Here is a 17,600-nt window from a genome sequence, read left to right on the forward strand (position 1 = left end):
TGGGCTAGGGGTGTGTAAGTGAGTTAGGGTGCAGGTAGGTGATGTGTGTGTTAGTGTCGGAGCTTGGGCTAGGGGTGTGTAAGTGAGTTAGGGTTAGGGTGCAGGTAGGTGAAGTGTGCGATAGTGTCGGACCTTAGGGTTAGGGTTTGGGTCAGGGCTAGTGTGTATGGTATGTAGTGTCGCGTGTTGTTTACGTTCCGTGTGTCGGTGTTTTGGTGTTCGGTGTTTTGCGTTGTCGGGTTTGTGTCGGGTTTGTGTGTTGTCGGTTATTTGGCGTCGGTGAGTTTTGTGTCGGGAATCGTGTCGGTGTTTAGAAGTAGACCCATATATATATATATATATATATATATATATATATATATATATATATATATATATATATATTCGAACACAAATTCCATTTACATTGTAAAGTGAAAGTAATTATACCTGTTATGTTTCACTACAGATTCACCATGATATGGAAACATTATGTTTTCCAGGTGTGTTGTACTGTGCCCTGACAACAAAATAGTGTGAATATCATTGTCCAGATACTTCGGGGGTGTATATTACAATGAGTGGAGCATATGATTCAAAGCCAAAAGGGATATAGATATCTTTTGATTATTAAAACACATAATTGATTTGCCTCAAAATTGGAAGTCACACAGCTGAGAAAACATTGATTCTACAAATACCATTCATATTAAAAAATTATTTTATGAAAGTGATGATTGTAATGCGAGAAATGTCCCTCACCCCAGCATCAAGATACATTGTAGCTGATTGCCTTTAATGGATGTTTGGTGGGTAATTTCCCCTAAAAATGAGAAGTCTGGGGGGCTTTGCTTGTCCCATTTGCCTTTTCTGAAGGCCTTGTGTGGAAGTCATTTCATATGCTTTGTTATGAATATAATTACATCCACAGCAGTGATAATGGGAATTGCCCCTTTAAGCCTTTTGACTATTTTGTTTTACTCTAGTCATAATACCAGTGCATAAGATATTCTTGTAGTTTCATTTGGTGATACAGTCTTGATAAAAAGCTGTACGCTGTACACAAATAGAAATACAGAGGTATTACTGTTCTTAAAAAGAACATAAACATCATTAGTTAGTACTCTCTCATGTAGTTTCTTTAGCTGCCATGCTTTGGGCAGGCCGAATGGGGTACAGCAATGTATATTACGCCATCACCAAAGTTAGAACTAAGAGAATCCTAGGTAGTGCTCAGGGTTAGAGCTTACCTGAAGATGCAGAGAGCGAAGGCTTTCGGGAAGTGGAAGAGGAATGTAGTCCAGCCTGTTGTCTGAGAGGTACAGGAACTGTAGTTTTGTGAGATCCTGAAGAGAAAATAAAAGTATTACAGTGTAGTCATTTCAGGATTAACTGCAACAAAAGTTCTGCTGTGTATTAATGTCATGGTGGTGTTTCTCTATATTTTTATTCTGTTTTGTCTTCCTTGATGACCTGCACTATGTGATTTGAAATCATTTTCGGTAATTCCCATCTAACATCTGTTTGAGTCACCTGAACTTCTAAAGTGCTGTCTTCAGAAATCCCTTCCACATCTGAGTAACACATTATAATGGGATTTCAGTGCAACTGGTCTACAGTTAATTAAAAGTCACTGTGGATACTCATTTTAAGATCCCTCATTACGATAATTGTTTACCGTCCTTTGATTATGTCAACAAACCTTCATTTTTGCCATGACATCGTATTGCCCTGTGCTGATGCTTACAATGCTGCTCTCAGCTCATTGTGTGTGAAAGGATTGCTTGCTCTTTGGTCTGTCAGCAGTCAGAGTTGTGGCATTCATTAGTCATACTATCCCCACCCCACCCCCAAGAGTAACAGCTATAGAAACAGTTTCAGCAACCTTTTTGGTAATTCAGAACATTTTTAAAAGTTTGCTGTCTTGTTCCTTGTTAAAGAATAGGTTAAATGAACAATGTGACTGAGTGATGGAACATATCTCTCATTTATACATCGTCTTCTAGGACAGGATTTCGGTAAAGACAGATTCCCTTGGGAAGTTCCAGTCTGTTTTAGAGGTGGACCAAGAATGTCTCAAATGATTATCTTGAAAAATGATGAGCTATGGTCTTCCTTCTATTATATGATGAGAACACTTCTGCAACAAAATGGTGAAGTTTAACATTAGTTTGTTTGTTAGAAATGAGGATAAATGAATGATTATATGTAAATTAATTACTTATGTGTTCTGTGCTGAAAGAAAACTATAGCCCTTATTTGCTTCATTTACATATTGCTAATTTAGCTTTCTTGATTCTTTAAGTTAAGCAACAAATTTCTCAAATTACTCAAGATAAATTAATCCTTCATCCTGAAGTATTTTTTGATCAGCTTTTCTCCTCATAGCTGAACATCAGCTTGCCCCATGAACTTTTCTCACCTACTGGGTCTACCAAGCACTCCAAAACTCACCTGGATTTGCTGTAATCCATGTTTTGGGTCTGGTGAAGAGATAGAGGCTCATGGTGTATCATATTGTTGCTTAGATTTTTTTCACCTACATGATTTCTACCCACTTGTCATTTCCTGAGGGTGGTCATGTGGTGTGTATGAGCTTGCATATTCTCTCATCTGTGCAGCAACTATGCCAGGATCCTCTGTCAATCCCATTTTAGCACAATGGGACAATGCCCTCCTCAATGTCTTCAGCCTACACTAAGGATCATATGCAAGAATTATCCAAATGCGCATAGCCCCCCACCCCAGGATAGACACTCCCATTCTTTACCCGTGAGTGCCTCACTCAGGTACCCAAGCCACTCATGGGTCACCTGGGCTGTAATTAAGACTTTAATCATCTATGTCATACATCTGGCTAATTTTTCATCCTGATGTACACTGCAAATAATTTTTTTATGGGGAGGCCTCACACCAAAAAAACTTACTATGGCTGTAATGATTTATTGTATGGCTTGACCACCAGCCCAGAACAAAATCTGACATTTACTCCAAGAGAGTTGCAATAACATGTGGCACAGCCAAGTATAGAAATAGCAAGAGAAAGTTGATGACATGATATACAACATGGTCTTCCATTAGCTTGTAAAGCTTGACTTTCTTTGAGTAATGTGCCTATAATAGGCATAATGTATATGTAACTTCCCAGTGCAGTTCAGCTGCATGTATCCAGTATACAAAGGAGCTTTTTTCACTGGTAGTGGAATAGTCAGTTTAAGGTTGGCAAAACTATTCTGGATCTGGAATTTCTTACAGTTTTTAAATAAACAGTGTATCAGAACATTTTGAGTACCAGGGCATATTCCTTGCATACCATGTAACAATGTGGGCTGTCAGTATTACTGCAAACAGTAAAAACATAGATGCATGCACACTAAACATTTATGACATGGCTCATTTTAAATGTAGATAAATATAGACCTTTAGAGAAGTGTTTTATATTCCACTGTCATGTAACTTCACGGAACCAGCTGCCAACTACTGAAAATCAAAAAGTAAAGCTGAAACCAAGTTTGTAATGGATGCACAATAAATGAAATCTGAAGCCAGAAGTAAAATTACTTCTTTAATAGACCATGAATTCAACAAAGTAGTTTGGATTAAACGCTTTCATCCACACTAAAGTGGACTTCATCAGAATACCTGACATTGTCTACTAACTGTTATTTCAAAACGTTTTGACACCAAATTCCGGCAGACTTACAAATTTAAAGAAACATGTTATCAATTTCCATCATATTAACAATTCATGAAAAATACAATGTTAATTTGCATTCCTTATCAATTCATTCATTGGTTTGACCAAAAATTTGTAATAAAATAGAAAAACATACAATACATATGTAATTGATATAGTATAAAAAATACTAACAATATATTCTAATGCAATGAATTTCTATTGCATATTTCCATAAATGTTTCCATAAAAAATCTATATAAAACATATGTTAAAATCAATTAAATAAATCTATATGAAAAATCTATGACTATGTTCTAATATTTGACTGCGAATTACAATTCAGAGACTAAATATATATACTGCTCAACAAAGTGTGTATATATAAGAATATATATATATATATATATATATATATATATATATATATATATATATATATATATATAAATATCCATCCTGTCATCCCATGAAAAATGTGTGACTTAAAAATACAGGACAATCATGAATATTGATCCTGTCTAAAACTAATGCTTATACTAGCGCAATTGTAAAATAGGTTTAATAGTGACATATTCATTTAGTCCAGGTTCTCTAGCGGCATCAGTCAATATTTGCCATATTATTTCTTTTTTACTCAACTGTGCCTTTATATTTCCAGCTCGTGGATCTACCTTGATCTAATCAGTTATCCCAAATTTAAATGTATGTGCATTGCCATGTTTTGCTATATGCCTATATAGTGCATTATTGGTATCCTTAGTTCTAATGCTATAAAGGTGGTCATATATTCTCTTTTTGAGTTGGCGTTCTGTCTTACCTATATAATAAGAACATGACAAACACTTTACTAAGTATATCACATTCCTACTATTACAATTGCCTTGCATAAAATTAATATTGGTCTTAATAGCATTATCTAATATGACCCATTTAATGTCCAATATTGCATGGCATTGCCTACAACATCCACATTTACTAGTATATCTACCCTGGTCATTCTTAACTCTTACCAAAGGTCCAGACTCCATTTTTTTCTTTGTATTAGCTCCAATTTTATGTACAAAAACAGGTACTTCACCCAATATTTCATTTTTTTCATGATCCCCCCACTAATATATTCCAATTCTTTCTAACTATATTTTTTTATATGGTTAACATAGGGGGAGTATTCTAAAACACAAGCTCTATTGTAATGTTCAACAGTGTTTATCTCCTGTAGATCCAAGTTCTTAACCAGTTCTTTACCTAATAAGGGGGATATTTCTTTCCCCATTCATTTACTACATATTTGATGACATTGTTTAACATGTGAATAGGATAACCTCTAGATTTAAACATGGTTCCTATGTAATTGATTTCATCAACCATGTCATCATAGTTGGATGTCATGCATGTGGCTCTAATGCATTGGCCCTTAAAAATATTCTTCATCATATTTCTAGGATGGTTACTAGTATATTCTAAGTAACTATTAGAAAAAGTACTTTTTCTAAATATTTTGGACTGAAAACCATCATTAGAATTTGAAATATATGTGTCCAAATAATAAATACCTCTGGGGCTGTATGCATAAGTGAATTTCAACGATGTACTTGAACTATTCAAAAATTCTATAAAAGGCTGAATACTCTCCATATTTCCATCCCACAATATAAAGATGTCATCCAAAAATCTAGAGTAGTGCAACACATGTTTGTAATGACTGCTATTGAAAAGCTTAGTGGTTTCCCATTTCAACATTACTAGGTTAGCAAATATGGGGGCACAAGCCGCCCCCATTGCTACTTCCCTAGTCTGTCTTAAATTATCTCCCTCAAAGTGTATAAAGTTGTACTCTAACACCATAGACATTAATTCCATTATCAGGTTTATCTTATCCCAATTCAAGTTGGAATATTTCCTTAAGATGTTGCAAAAGTCATCTAGACCCATTTGTTTAGGTATACATGAAAATAAATCAATGACATTGATGGTGATAAAAATAATATTCTCTTTCCACACATTGGTAGTTAATTTTGTCAAAAAGGACCATGAATCTTTAATTAAATGTGGAATATTATTATATATTGGTTTCAACCTTTTGTTCCCTCAATGGGAGAAATTATATGAACATTTGTGGTTTTCCACCAACTCATCAAGGTTGCGCTTGAAGAGGGTCAGCGAGTTACTCTATTTGAAGCATATGGGAAGTCTATACCAGAGATGGGTAGACTCTGGGAGGCAAACCTGTCTCTCCAGCAGGTTTTGTTGATGTTGCATATTAGATTCAGGACTTTACAGTGCATAATGCATGAGTTAGACTTAAGGATATGGAGCATTTCTAGTAGGGCAGGGTCCATGATTGCCTTGCAGGCAAGACATAGATCATCTGTAGGAAACCAAGTAGAGTGATAGTGATTTGAGCCAGATTGCATAGGACAGGTGTTGGAGGGCATGGATTCTCTTTGTGAGGTATTTCTGTGGTCTTTCCAGTTGGTGCAGATGTATTGAGAGGTATATACCAAATGGGGTGTTATACTCAATTTTTGGTTTAATGAGGGAGGAGTATAGAGAGGTAATAACCTTCTTTTTTCTGGATGCAATCCCTTTACTTATGAGATGAACCAAGTAAAAGACTTTTCTGACCACTGCTACTACATGATGGTCGAATGTGAGATTCTTATTAACCTGAGTACCCAGGGTCTCTCACCACAGGTTGTGTGTTTAGGGGAGTGCTGTTGATGTGGTAATCAGTACGGGCCATGTTTCTGATGAATGGCATGATGATACATTTTTTTTGCATTTAGCTTAAGGCCATGATTTTGGCACCAGTTATTAGTTGCTGTGAGACCCTCTTGCAGTAAGTTAACATAATTTGGAGAGACAGTGACAGCACCCATCTTACAGTCATCTGCAAACTGGGTCAGCCACAGGCTTTTTGTCTTTGCCTGGACCTCTGAGAAGTAGATGCCAAACAGTAGGGGTACCAGGACAGATCCCTGAGGAAGTCTACTAGTGACAGGTCTGCTATCAGAGGTTGAGGTGCCTATTTTGACCTTGAGGGTCCTGTCAGTGAGACATTTGGCCACCTACCTGATGAGATAGGGACTTATGCCAAGTTGTGTTAGGTTTTTGATGATGGCCGAGTGGGGGATTGGGTTAAAGGCCTTGATCAAGTCAAAGTAAGCTGTACGTACTGGCTTTCCCACATCAAGGGCATTGGTGACAGTATCAAAGAAGTCAACCAGGTTCAACAGGCAATATATGACCTTGACAAATCTGAAGTGAGTAGGGTCGAGTGCTTGGAGATTGGCTATGTCCTTGTTTATGAGATCCAAAATAATACGCTCCATGGTTGTACAGACTAGACGTGTCGAGCTAATGGGGCAATAGTTTCCAGGGACAGATGTGATACCACCTCTTTGCAAGGGGATGAAAATTGCAGTTTTCCACTCTGCTGGAATGAAGTCTGTACTTAGGATGTGGTTAAAGAGGATGTGCAATGGCAAAGCTAGCTCTTGCTTGAGATGGGGCAGAATACAGCCTGGGATCCTGGGAGTAACAGTGTGCATTTAATAGCTGGAACCTGTGTTCTGAGAGACTGCCTTCCAATCTATCTGCAAATATACAGAGCTGAGCATATTTTTTTTTTGGTTTTAGAGTTTGTACTGTTAATTGCTGCTTAGATCTCTGTTGAAACTGTAGTCACCCAGTTCAGAGAAACTGCTTTCCAATCTATCTGCAAATATACAGAGCTGAGTATATTTTTTTGGTTTTAGAGTTTGTACTGTTAATTGTTGCTTATATCTCTGTTGAAACTGTTTTGTCCCACATCCCCCTATTCTCTGCTGTGTCTTCAGTTGGTGTAACTGGGTTTTACTTTTTTTGTGTTATCTAACTCAAGGATCACTTGCATAAAATTAGACCAGTTAGTAGCAGCCTGCATTTAATTGCTGGAATCTGTGTTCTGAGAGACTGCCTTCCAATATATCTGAAATATGCAGAGCTGAGTATATATATTTTTGGTTTTATAGTTTGTACTGTTAATTGCTGCTTAGATCTCTGTTGAAACTGTAGTCACCCAGTTCAGAGAAACTGCTTTCCAATCTATCTGCAAATATACAGAGCTGAGTATATTTTTTTGGTTTTAGAGTTTGTACTGTTAATTGTTGCTTATATCTCTGTTGAAACTGTTTTGTCCCACATCCCCCTATTCTCTGCTGTGTCTTCAGTTGGTATAACTGGGTTTTACATTTTTTGTGTTATCTAACTCAAGGATCACTTGCATAAAATTAGACCAGTTAGTAGCAGCCTGCATTTAATTGCTGGAATCTGTGTTCTAAGAGACTGCATTCCAATATATCTGAAATATGCAGAGCTGAGTATATATTTTTTTGGTTTTATAGTTTGTACTGTTAATTGCTGCTTAGATCTCTGTTGAAACTGTAGTCACCCAGTTCAGAGAAACTGCTTTCCAATCTATCTGCAAATATACAGAGCTGAGTATATTTTTTTGGTTTTAGAGTTTGTACTGTTAATTGTTGCTTATATCTCTGTTGAAACTGTTTTGTCCCACATCCCCCTATTCTCTGCTGTGTCTTCAGTTGGTATAACTGGGTTTTACATTTTTTGTGTTATCTAACTCAAGGATCACTTGCATAAAATTAGACCAGTTAGTAGCAGCCTGCATTTAATTGCTGGAATCTGTGTTCTGAGAGACTGCCTTCCAATATATCTGAAATATGCAGAGCTGAGTATATATTTTTTGGTTTTATAGTTTGTACTGTTAATTGCTGCTTAGATCTCTGTTGAAACTGTAGTCACCCAGTTCAGAGAAACTGCTTTCCAATCTATCTGCAAATATACAGAGCTGAGTATATTTTTTTGGTTTTAGAGTTTGTACTGTTAATTGTTGCTTATATCTCTGTTGAAACTGTTTTGTCCCACCTCCCCCTATTCTCTGCTGTGTCTTCAGTTGGTATAACTGGGTTTTACATCTTTTGTGTTATCTAACTCAAAGATCACTTGCATAAAATTAGACCTGTTAGTAGCAGTCTGCATTTAATTGCTGGAACCTGTGTTCTGAGAGACTGCCTTCTAACTGCCAATATATAGAGCTGAGTATATATTTTTTTGGTTTTAGATTTTGTACTGTTAATTGTTGGTTAGATCTCTGTTGAAACTGTAGTCTCCCTGTTCTGAGAGACTGCTTTCCAATCTATCTGCAGATATACAGAGCTGAGTATATATATTTTTGGTTTTAGAGTCTGTACTGTTAATTGTTGTTTAGATCTCTGTTGAAACTGTTTTGTCCCACCTCCACCAATTTTCTGTCGTGTCTTCAGTTGGTATAAATGTTTTTTACAGCTTGTGTGTTATCTAACTCAAGGATCATGTGCATAAAATTAGACCTGTTAGTAACAACCTGCATTTAATTGCTGGAACCTGTGTTCTGAGAGAATGCCTTCCAATCTATCTGCAAATATAAAGAGCTGAGTATATATTTTTTAGGTTTTAGAGTTTATACTGTTATTTGTTGCTTAGATCTATGTTGAAACTCTTGTTCCCCTGTTCTGAGAGACTGCTTTACAATCTTTCTGCTAATACACAGAGCTGAGTATATATTTTTTGGTTTTAGAGTTTGTACTGTTAATTGTTGCTTAGATCACTGTTGAAACTGTTTTGTCCCACCTCCCCCTATTTTCTGTCGTGTCTTCATTTGGTATAACTGTTTTTTATAGCTTGTGTGTTATCAAACTGAAGGATCACTTGCATAAAATTAGACCTGTTAGTAACAGCCTGAATTTAATTGCTGGAACCTGTGTTCTGAGAGACTGCCTTCCAATCTATCTGCAAATATACAGAGCTGAGTTTATATTTATTTAGTTTGAGAGTTTGTACTTTTAATTGTTGCTTAGATTTTTGTTGAAACTGTTTTATCCCACCCCCCCTATTTTCTGCTGTGACTTCATTTGGTATATTTGGTTTTTACAGCATGTGTCTCATCTAACTCAAGGATCACATGCATAAAATTAGACCTGTTAGTAACAGCCTGCATTTCATTGCTGGAAACTGTTTTCTGAGAGACTGCCTTCCAATCTATCTGCAAATATAGAGAGCTGAGTAGATTTTTTTCATTTTAGAGATTGTACTGTTAATTGTTGCTTAGATCTCTGTTGAAACTGTTGTCTCCCTTTTCTGAGAGACTGCTTTCCAATATATCTGCAAATATACAGAGCTTAGTATATTTTTTTGGTTTTATAGTTTGTACTGTTAATTGTTGCTTAGATCTCTATTGAAACTGTTTTGTCCCACCTCCCCATATTTTCTGCCATGTCTTCAGTAGGTATAACTGGATTTTACAGATTGTGTTTTATCTAACTCAAGGATCACTTGCATAAAATTAGACCTGTTAGTAACATCCTGCATTTAATTGCTGGAAACAGTGTTTTGAGAGACTGCCTTCTATCTACAAAAATACAGAGCTGAGTATATATTTTTTTGGTTTTAGAGTTTGTACTGTTAATTCTTGCTTAGATCTCTGTAGAAACTGTTGTCTCCCTGTTCTAAGAGACTACTTTCTAATCTAACTACAAATATACACAGCTGAGTATACTTTTTCGTTTTAGAGTTTGTACTGTTAATTGTTGCTTAGATCTCTGTTTAAACTGTTTTGTCCCACCTCCCCCTATTTTCTGCTGTGTCTTCGGATGGTATAACTGTTTTTACAGCTTATGTGTTATCTAACTCAAGGATCACTTGCATAAAATTAGACCTGTTAGTAACAGCCTGCATTTAATTGCTAGAACCTGTGTTCTGAGAGACTGCCTTCCTATCTTTCTGCAAATATACAGAGCTGAGTATATTTTTTTGGTTTTAGAGTATGTACTGTTAATTGTTGCTTAGATCTCTGTGGAAACTGTTTTGTCCCATCTGCCCCTATTTTCTGCCATGTCTTCAGTTGGGTTAACTGTTTTCTACAGCTTGTGTATTATCTAACTCAAGGATCACTTGCATAAAGTTAGACCTTTTAGTAACAGCCTGCATTTAATTGCTGGAATCTGTGTTCTGAGAGACTGACTTTTAATCTATCTGCAAATGTACAGAGCTAAGTATATATTTTTTTGGCTTTAAAGTTTGTACTGTTAATTGTTGCTTAGATCTCTGGTGAAACTGTTTTGTCTCACCTCCCCCTATTTTCTGCCATGTCTTCAGTTGGTATAACTGTTTTTTACAGCTTTTGTGTTATCTAACTCAAGAATCACTTGCATAAAATTAGACCTGCTAGTAACAGCCATCATTTAACCGCTGGAACATCTGTTCTGAGAGACTGCCTTCCAATCTATCTGCAAATATACAGAGTTGAGTATATTTTTTTGGTTTTAGAGTTTGTACTGTTAATTGTTGCTTAGATCTCTGTTTAAACTGTTTTGTCCACATCCCCCTATTTTCTGCCATGTCTTCAGTTGGTATAACTGGATTTTACAGATTGTGTTTTATCTAACTCAAGGATAACTTGCATAAAATTAGACCTGTTAGTAACATCCTGCATTTAATTGCTGGAAACAGTGTTGTGAGAGACTGCCTTCTACCTACAAAAATACAGAGCTGAGTATATTTTTTTGGTTTTAGAGTTTGTACTGTTAGTTCTTGCTTAGATCTCTGGAGAAACTGTTGTCTCCCTGTTCTAAGAGACTATGTTCCAATCTATCTACAAATATACAGAGCTGAGTATATTTTTTTGTTTTAGAGTTAGTACTGTTAATTGATGCTTAGATCTCTGTTGAAACTGTTTTGTCCCACCTCCCCCCTATTTTCTGTCATGTCTTCAGTTGGTATAACTGTTTTTTACAGCTTATGTGTTATCTAACTCAAGGATCACTTGCATAAAATTAGACCTGTTAGTAATAGCCTGCATTTAATTGCTGGAACCTGTGTTCTGAGAGACTGCCTTCCAATCTTTCTGCAAATATACAGAGCTGAGTATATTTTTTTGGTTTTAGAGTTTGTACTGTTAATTGTTGCGTAGATCTCTGTTGAAACTGTTGTCTCCCTTTTCTGAGAGACTGCCTTCCAATCGTTCTGAAAATATACAGAGCTGAGTATATTTTTTTGGTTTTAGAGTTTGTACTGTTAATTGTTGCTTAGATCTCTGTGGAAAAGGTTTTGTCCCATCTGCCCCTATTTTCTGCCATGTCTTCAGTTGGGTTAACTGTTTTCTACAGCTTGTGTATTATCTAACTCAAGGATCACTTGCATAAAATTAGACCTTTTAGTAACAGCCTGCATTTAATTGTTGGAATCTGTGTTCTGAGAGACTGACTTTTAATCTATCTGCAAAAGTACAGAGCTGAGTATATCTTTTTTTGGTTTTAAAGTTTGTACTGTTAATTGTTGCTTAGACCTTTAGTGAAAATGTTTTGTCCCAACTCCCCCTATTTTCTGCCGTGTCTTTAGTTGGTATAACTGTTTTTACCGCTTGTGTGTTATCTAAATCAAGGATCACTTGCATAAAATTAGACCTGTTAGTAACAGCCTGCATTTAATTGCTGGAACCTGTGTTCTGAGAGACTGTCTTCCAATATATCTGCAAATATACAGAGCTTTTTACCAACAAATTAGTGGAGTTGCCATGAGTGCGGCTTGCGCACCTGTGTTCGCTAACTTGGTTCTCCTAGAATGGGAAAATAGATACGTGTTCAACTGTCCTTTCTTTTCAAATATTGGACTATATTTAAGATTTTTGGATGACATCTTCGTCTTATGGTATGGAACACCACATGATTTAGAAGATTTTATGTTATATTTGAATTCATGTACATCTTTTTTAAAATTTACACATTATTCTAACGACATGAGTATATATTATTTAGATGTCACTATTTGTAAAGCCTCAAAAGGTTTTAAGTCCAATATTTATAGAAAAAATACATGGTGCAATAGCTACCTGCATTATTCAAGCAATCATCCCACTGTGCAAAAGAAAAGTATTGTTAAGGGTCAGGCGGTGAGGATCGCAAGAATGACCTCTGAATATGGTGACCTCAGGGAGGCCTTTACATTTCTTGGTAACATGTTTGTAGAAAGGGGTTATCCCATTAAGATGATTAAGGAAGTATTAAATGAGGTGTATTCAGGATGGGGTGTTAAATATAAGGCCCTTTTGGGGCAACCGTTAATGGGTAATGGTGAGGTTACAGAAAGAAAAAATTTCAAAGGAGCTTGTATAATACAATATGACACTTTTTCAGATGTGTTCACACAAACATTGATTTCACATTGGAATATATTTAAAACTAATAAAGAAGTGTTTAATGGGGTGGGTAACAAACCTATATTTACATATAAAGTTGGTAGGAATTTCAAAAGGACATTTGAGCATATTAATACAAATTCTATAATATTTAGAGCAACTACTGCCTGTGGAAATTGTAACATGTGTTCCATGATTTACAGTGAACCTACAATAAAGTTAAATAATGGATTAAATAGTTTGGTTAAGTTCTGTAAAGGGAACTGTAAAACCAAAATGGTTGTTTATTTTGCTCTATATAAATCATGTTGTGCATTTTACATAGGGAAAACAGAAAGGTCTTTAAAAGAACGTATGTATGAACACCAATATGACATTAAAACAGCAAAATTACTAATGCTTTATACAAGCACGGTTCAACCTGTCCACTTTTTAATGGTTATAGGTTTGGCATTATTGACATTGTAAAGGAAAATAATTTCAGGGGTAGGGGTAATTTTAAAACTTTTTTGCTCAACAAAGAACTTAAATGGCAACTTAGGCTTAGGGCGAACATGCCAGCAGGTTTAAATGAATATATAAGTATTAAATCTGTTCTAACAGCTAGAGCTGATTGTATTAGATGAATAATAATATGCAATACAAAGTGGATTTTAATTAATATAGGTTAGATTTTATTTTCTTTGAAGTTTTTTCAACAAATGTCTTTCAAATTTTAATAGTGGGCTGTGTATTATGTTTTATTTTAACAAGTAGAAGAGATGTTTGGAATTTAATATGCAGTATAATGCAATATACACATTTCTACTGAGAGTAGTTGATGAATGTTTCTTTAAAATTGTATTTGGAACGTGTATTGTTTAATCAATTGGCAATTATTGTATTAAGAAAAATGTATTTAATTAGGTTTTTGGCACCAGTGCTTTCATCTGAAGAAGTCTGTGTCTCAGACAAAAGCGCTCATTAATTCAGCTTTTTTAAGTTATTAAAACAGACTGTTGCACTTTTATTGTGGCACTGGACTCTTGTTCATTTTTTTAGTGTGGATATTAGTTATCTTGGTGATTCTATTCGTTTTTTTTGGAGCCAGTGGCCGCATTCAAGTGGTTGGTCTATTTGTATTGTTTGCATTGGTGCCGTAATGAACATTTCTCAAAATGATTCTTCCACATTGGTGGAATGTGAGGACTTGCATCTTGGATCTATTGAGGGCATTCATAGCGAAGTAAACCAGATGCGTAGGGAGCTGAGCTTGGTGAAAGGTGACTTAACTAGGCTCATTGAATTGTTGAGCCAAAAGGATCCTGTAGATGGCGCTCCTGTTTCTGGTGAAGAGGTTGTTTCTGGTCATGTCGATGGTACTGCTGTGATGACGTCATCTCCATGCTCGAATATGGAGAGTAATGGTGGTGTACGAACGCGAACGGGTACTTTTGCTGCTAGCAAGGAGAATACATCAGGAAAGTCTATTGCTGTGTCTACAAAGCCGGTTGTGAGGCAACGCTGTAATTCACGGCATGAATATGATCCTTTTAAAAAAGGTACTGTATTACCTAATACACAACGTGTATTAAATGATTTTAATGGTGGTTTAAACGCCTCTAGTTCTAATGTTGCCACCAATTTTACAACAGGTTTGAGCTATAAAGATGTGGTAACTAAGACATTTAATTTTGATAGTAAATTTCCTTCGTTGACAGCACATTATGGGTCAGAGGCTTCTAAGGAAAATTCATTGACATTAAAAGAAATGATTTTTCTCTTGGAGAAAAAACTTTATAAATTAAAGCGCCTACAAATCGGCAATAATTATTTAAAGTTTTGTGTGAAAAATAACATTATACCACAAGGACTAAGGGTATATAAATATCCATTTGGTATTTTATATTCTGAAGATGTGATTATAGAATGGAACAGTTTTTTTGATGAATGTGGTAAAAGATTGGTTGAAAGACTAATTAAAAACAATGACTGTACACTGCTTGATCTGGAAACCGAAACTAATACATTGAATGCTGATATTATAAATGACTTATTGTTTGGTGAATATGAGGATTTGTATAATAGAATTTTGATTAAGATTGATAAAAAAGTGTTGAATGTTTTTCAAACTAAACAAAGGAAATATGTTCGAGATAAGAGACAGTATGAGCTAGGGAAGGCATATCCAGGTCCGCCTAAAATCAAAGTGAACAGTGGGGATAAAGGGTATAATAGGATAATACGTTTTGAGCCTAATCAGACTGAGAGGTATGATGAAGGTAGTGTTAATAATGATCCATATAGAACAGATAGGAATACACATAGACCATTAGACGAACTAGATTCATTTAATCAGGAGGATGAACCTTTTTTAGGACCCAGAAGATCAGAAAGGCTAGCAAGTAAAAGCAGATTACCATCAGATCCGGGACTTTCCAGCAACAGTTATGGGAAGGAATACGAGTGGAAAAAAGTGGTGAGGAAAGGGAAATACGTATTTCTAATGATTTTGAGGGCATTGTTAATGAGTATAATGGATTCAAAATTTTTAACTATACATCTTGCACTTTGACCAAATTACATTTTTCATTATTTTCAAAAGGTTTCAAATTTGTGAAATCACAATATGGTGATATAGCTAACCACCTAGTTGATTTAAAACTATATTTAAGGAAATTCAATTTAAAAATCTTGTATAACAATGAAACTGCAAATAAGGGTGGTCATTATAATGAGTTGGTAAGGAGTAGTACATTCAACCCCCCACTTCACCCAGTATTGCTTATGTTTGAAAAGATAGTTACAGAAGAATTATAGGATTCATATGCCCAAAATAGATGGCAAACCAAAAATTCTAATCTGACTAATGAAGAATGAAGATTGTTGGAAGAATTACAGACTCAGGACATTTTTCGGATTATGAAACCAGATAAAGGTGGGGGGGGTAGTTTTATACAACAAAGAGGAATATAACAATGTAATTACCAACATTCTTTTGGATAATAAAACTTATGTACCTGTTTCTATTAATGAGATAAATATTGGATATAGCAGAATTGATTCTTTATTAGAAGAATATCTTATTGAAAATAGAATTGACGACAAGACATACAAGTTTTTGAAACAAGAATATCCTGTTATTCCCAATATATTTGGAATACCTAAGGTACATAAGTCAATTTTTGAACCAACATTTAGACCAATAGTATCAGCGAAAAATTCAAAGATGCATCCCTTAGCAGTGTATATTGATCATTACACTAAAGATATTATTAGCAGGACCATACATCTGGTAAAAGATTCATGGGAATTTCTTACTAAAATTAATGATAATTTATGGAAAGAAGGCTGTATATTCTTGACCATTGATGTAAGGGATCTTTTTACATGTATCCCTAGGAATGAAGGGCATGAATATTTTGGGGACAGTTTGACTAAGTATTCTACTTTACCTAAGGATAAAATAATTCTAATTTTGGAACTTATGGAAGTAGTATTAGATTCAAATTATATCCATTTTCAAGGGGAATATTACCAACAAATTAGCGGACTTGCCATGGGTGCGGCTTGCGCACCTGTGTTCGCTAACTTGGTTCTCCTAGAATGGGAAAATAGATACGTGTTCAACTGTCCTTTCTTTTCAAATATTGGACTATATTTAAGATTTTTGGATGACATCTTCGTCTTATGGTATGGAACACCACATGATTTAGAAGATTTTATGTTATATTTGAATTCATGTACATCTTTTTTAAAATTTACACATTATTCTAACGACATGAGTATAAATTATTTAGATGTCACTATTTGTAAAGCCTCAATAGGTTTTAAGTCCAATATTTATAGAAAAAATGCATGGTGAAATAGCTACCTGCATTATTCAAGCAATCATCCCACTGTGCAAAAGAAAAGTATTGTTAAGGGTCAGGCGGTGAGGATCGCAAGAATGACCTCTGAATATGGTGACCTCAGGGAGGCCTTTACATTTCTTGGTAGCATGTTTGTAGAAAGGGGTTATCCCATTAAGATGATTAAGGAAGTATTAAATGAGGTGTATTCAGGATGGGGTGTTAAATATAAGGCCCTTTTGGGGCAACCGTTAATGGGTAATGGTGAGGTTACAGAAAGAAAAAATTTCAAAGGAGCTTGTATAATACAATATGACACTTTTTCAGATGTGTTCACACAAACATTGATTTCACATTGGAATATATTTAAAACTAATAAAGAAGTGTTTGATGGGGTGGGTAACAAACCTATATTTACATATAAAGTTAGTAGGAATTTCAAAAGGACATTTGAGCATATTAATACAAATTCTATAATATTTAGAGCAACTACTGCCTGTGGAAATTGTAACGTGTTCCATGATTTACAGTGAACCTACAATAAAGTTAAATAATGGATTAAATAGTTTGGTTAAGTTCTGTAAAGGGAACTGTAAAACCAAAATGGTTGTTTATTTAGCTCTATGTAAATCATGTTGTGCATTTTATATAGGGAAAACAGAAAGGTCTTTAAAAGAACGTATGTATGAACACCAATATGACATTAAAACAGGCAAAGTTACTAATGCTTTATACAAGCACGGTTCAACCTGTCCGCTTTTTAATGGTTATAGGTTTGGCATTATTGACATAGTAAAGGAAAATAATTTCAGGGGTAGGTGTAATTTTAAAACTTTTTTGCTCAACAAAGAACTTAAATGGCAACTTAGGCTTAGGGCGA

At 35.2% G+C, this 17,600-nt stretch overlaps 1 protein-coding gene across 2 annotated transcripts in view; it reads right to left on the bottom strand.

Moving 5' to 3' along the window:
* Nucleotides 1-17,600, bottom strand: part of LOC122806466 (opticin-like) — a 264,467-nt gene that overhangs the window by 20,145 nt on the left and 226,722 nt on the right. For both annotated transcript variants that reach the window (XM_044076931.1, XM_044076932.1), the window contains one exon: nucleotides 1,230-1,325. In XM_044076931.1, the coding sequence (XP_043932866.1) occupies nucleotides 1,230-1,325 (96 nt within the window). The remainder of the gene's footprint in view (nucleotides 1-1,229; nucleotides 1,326-17,600) is intronic.

This window comes from Protopterus annectens, chromosome 7.part0 (genome assembly GCF_019279795.1).
Source record: "Protopterus annectens isolate FY-2018-M chromosome 7.part0, PAN1.0, whole genome shotgun sequence".
Taxonomy (NCBI): Eukaryota; Metazoa; Chordata; order Ceratodontiformes; family Protopteridae; genus Protopterus; species Protopterus annectens.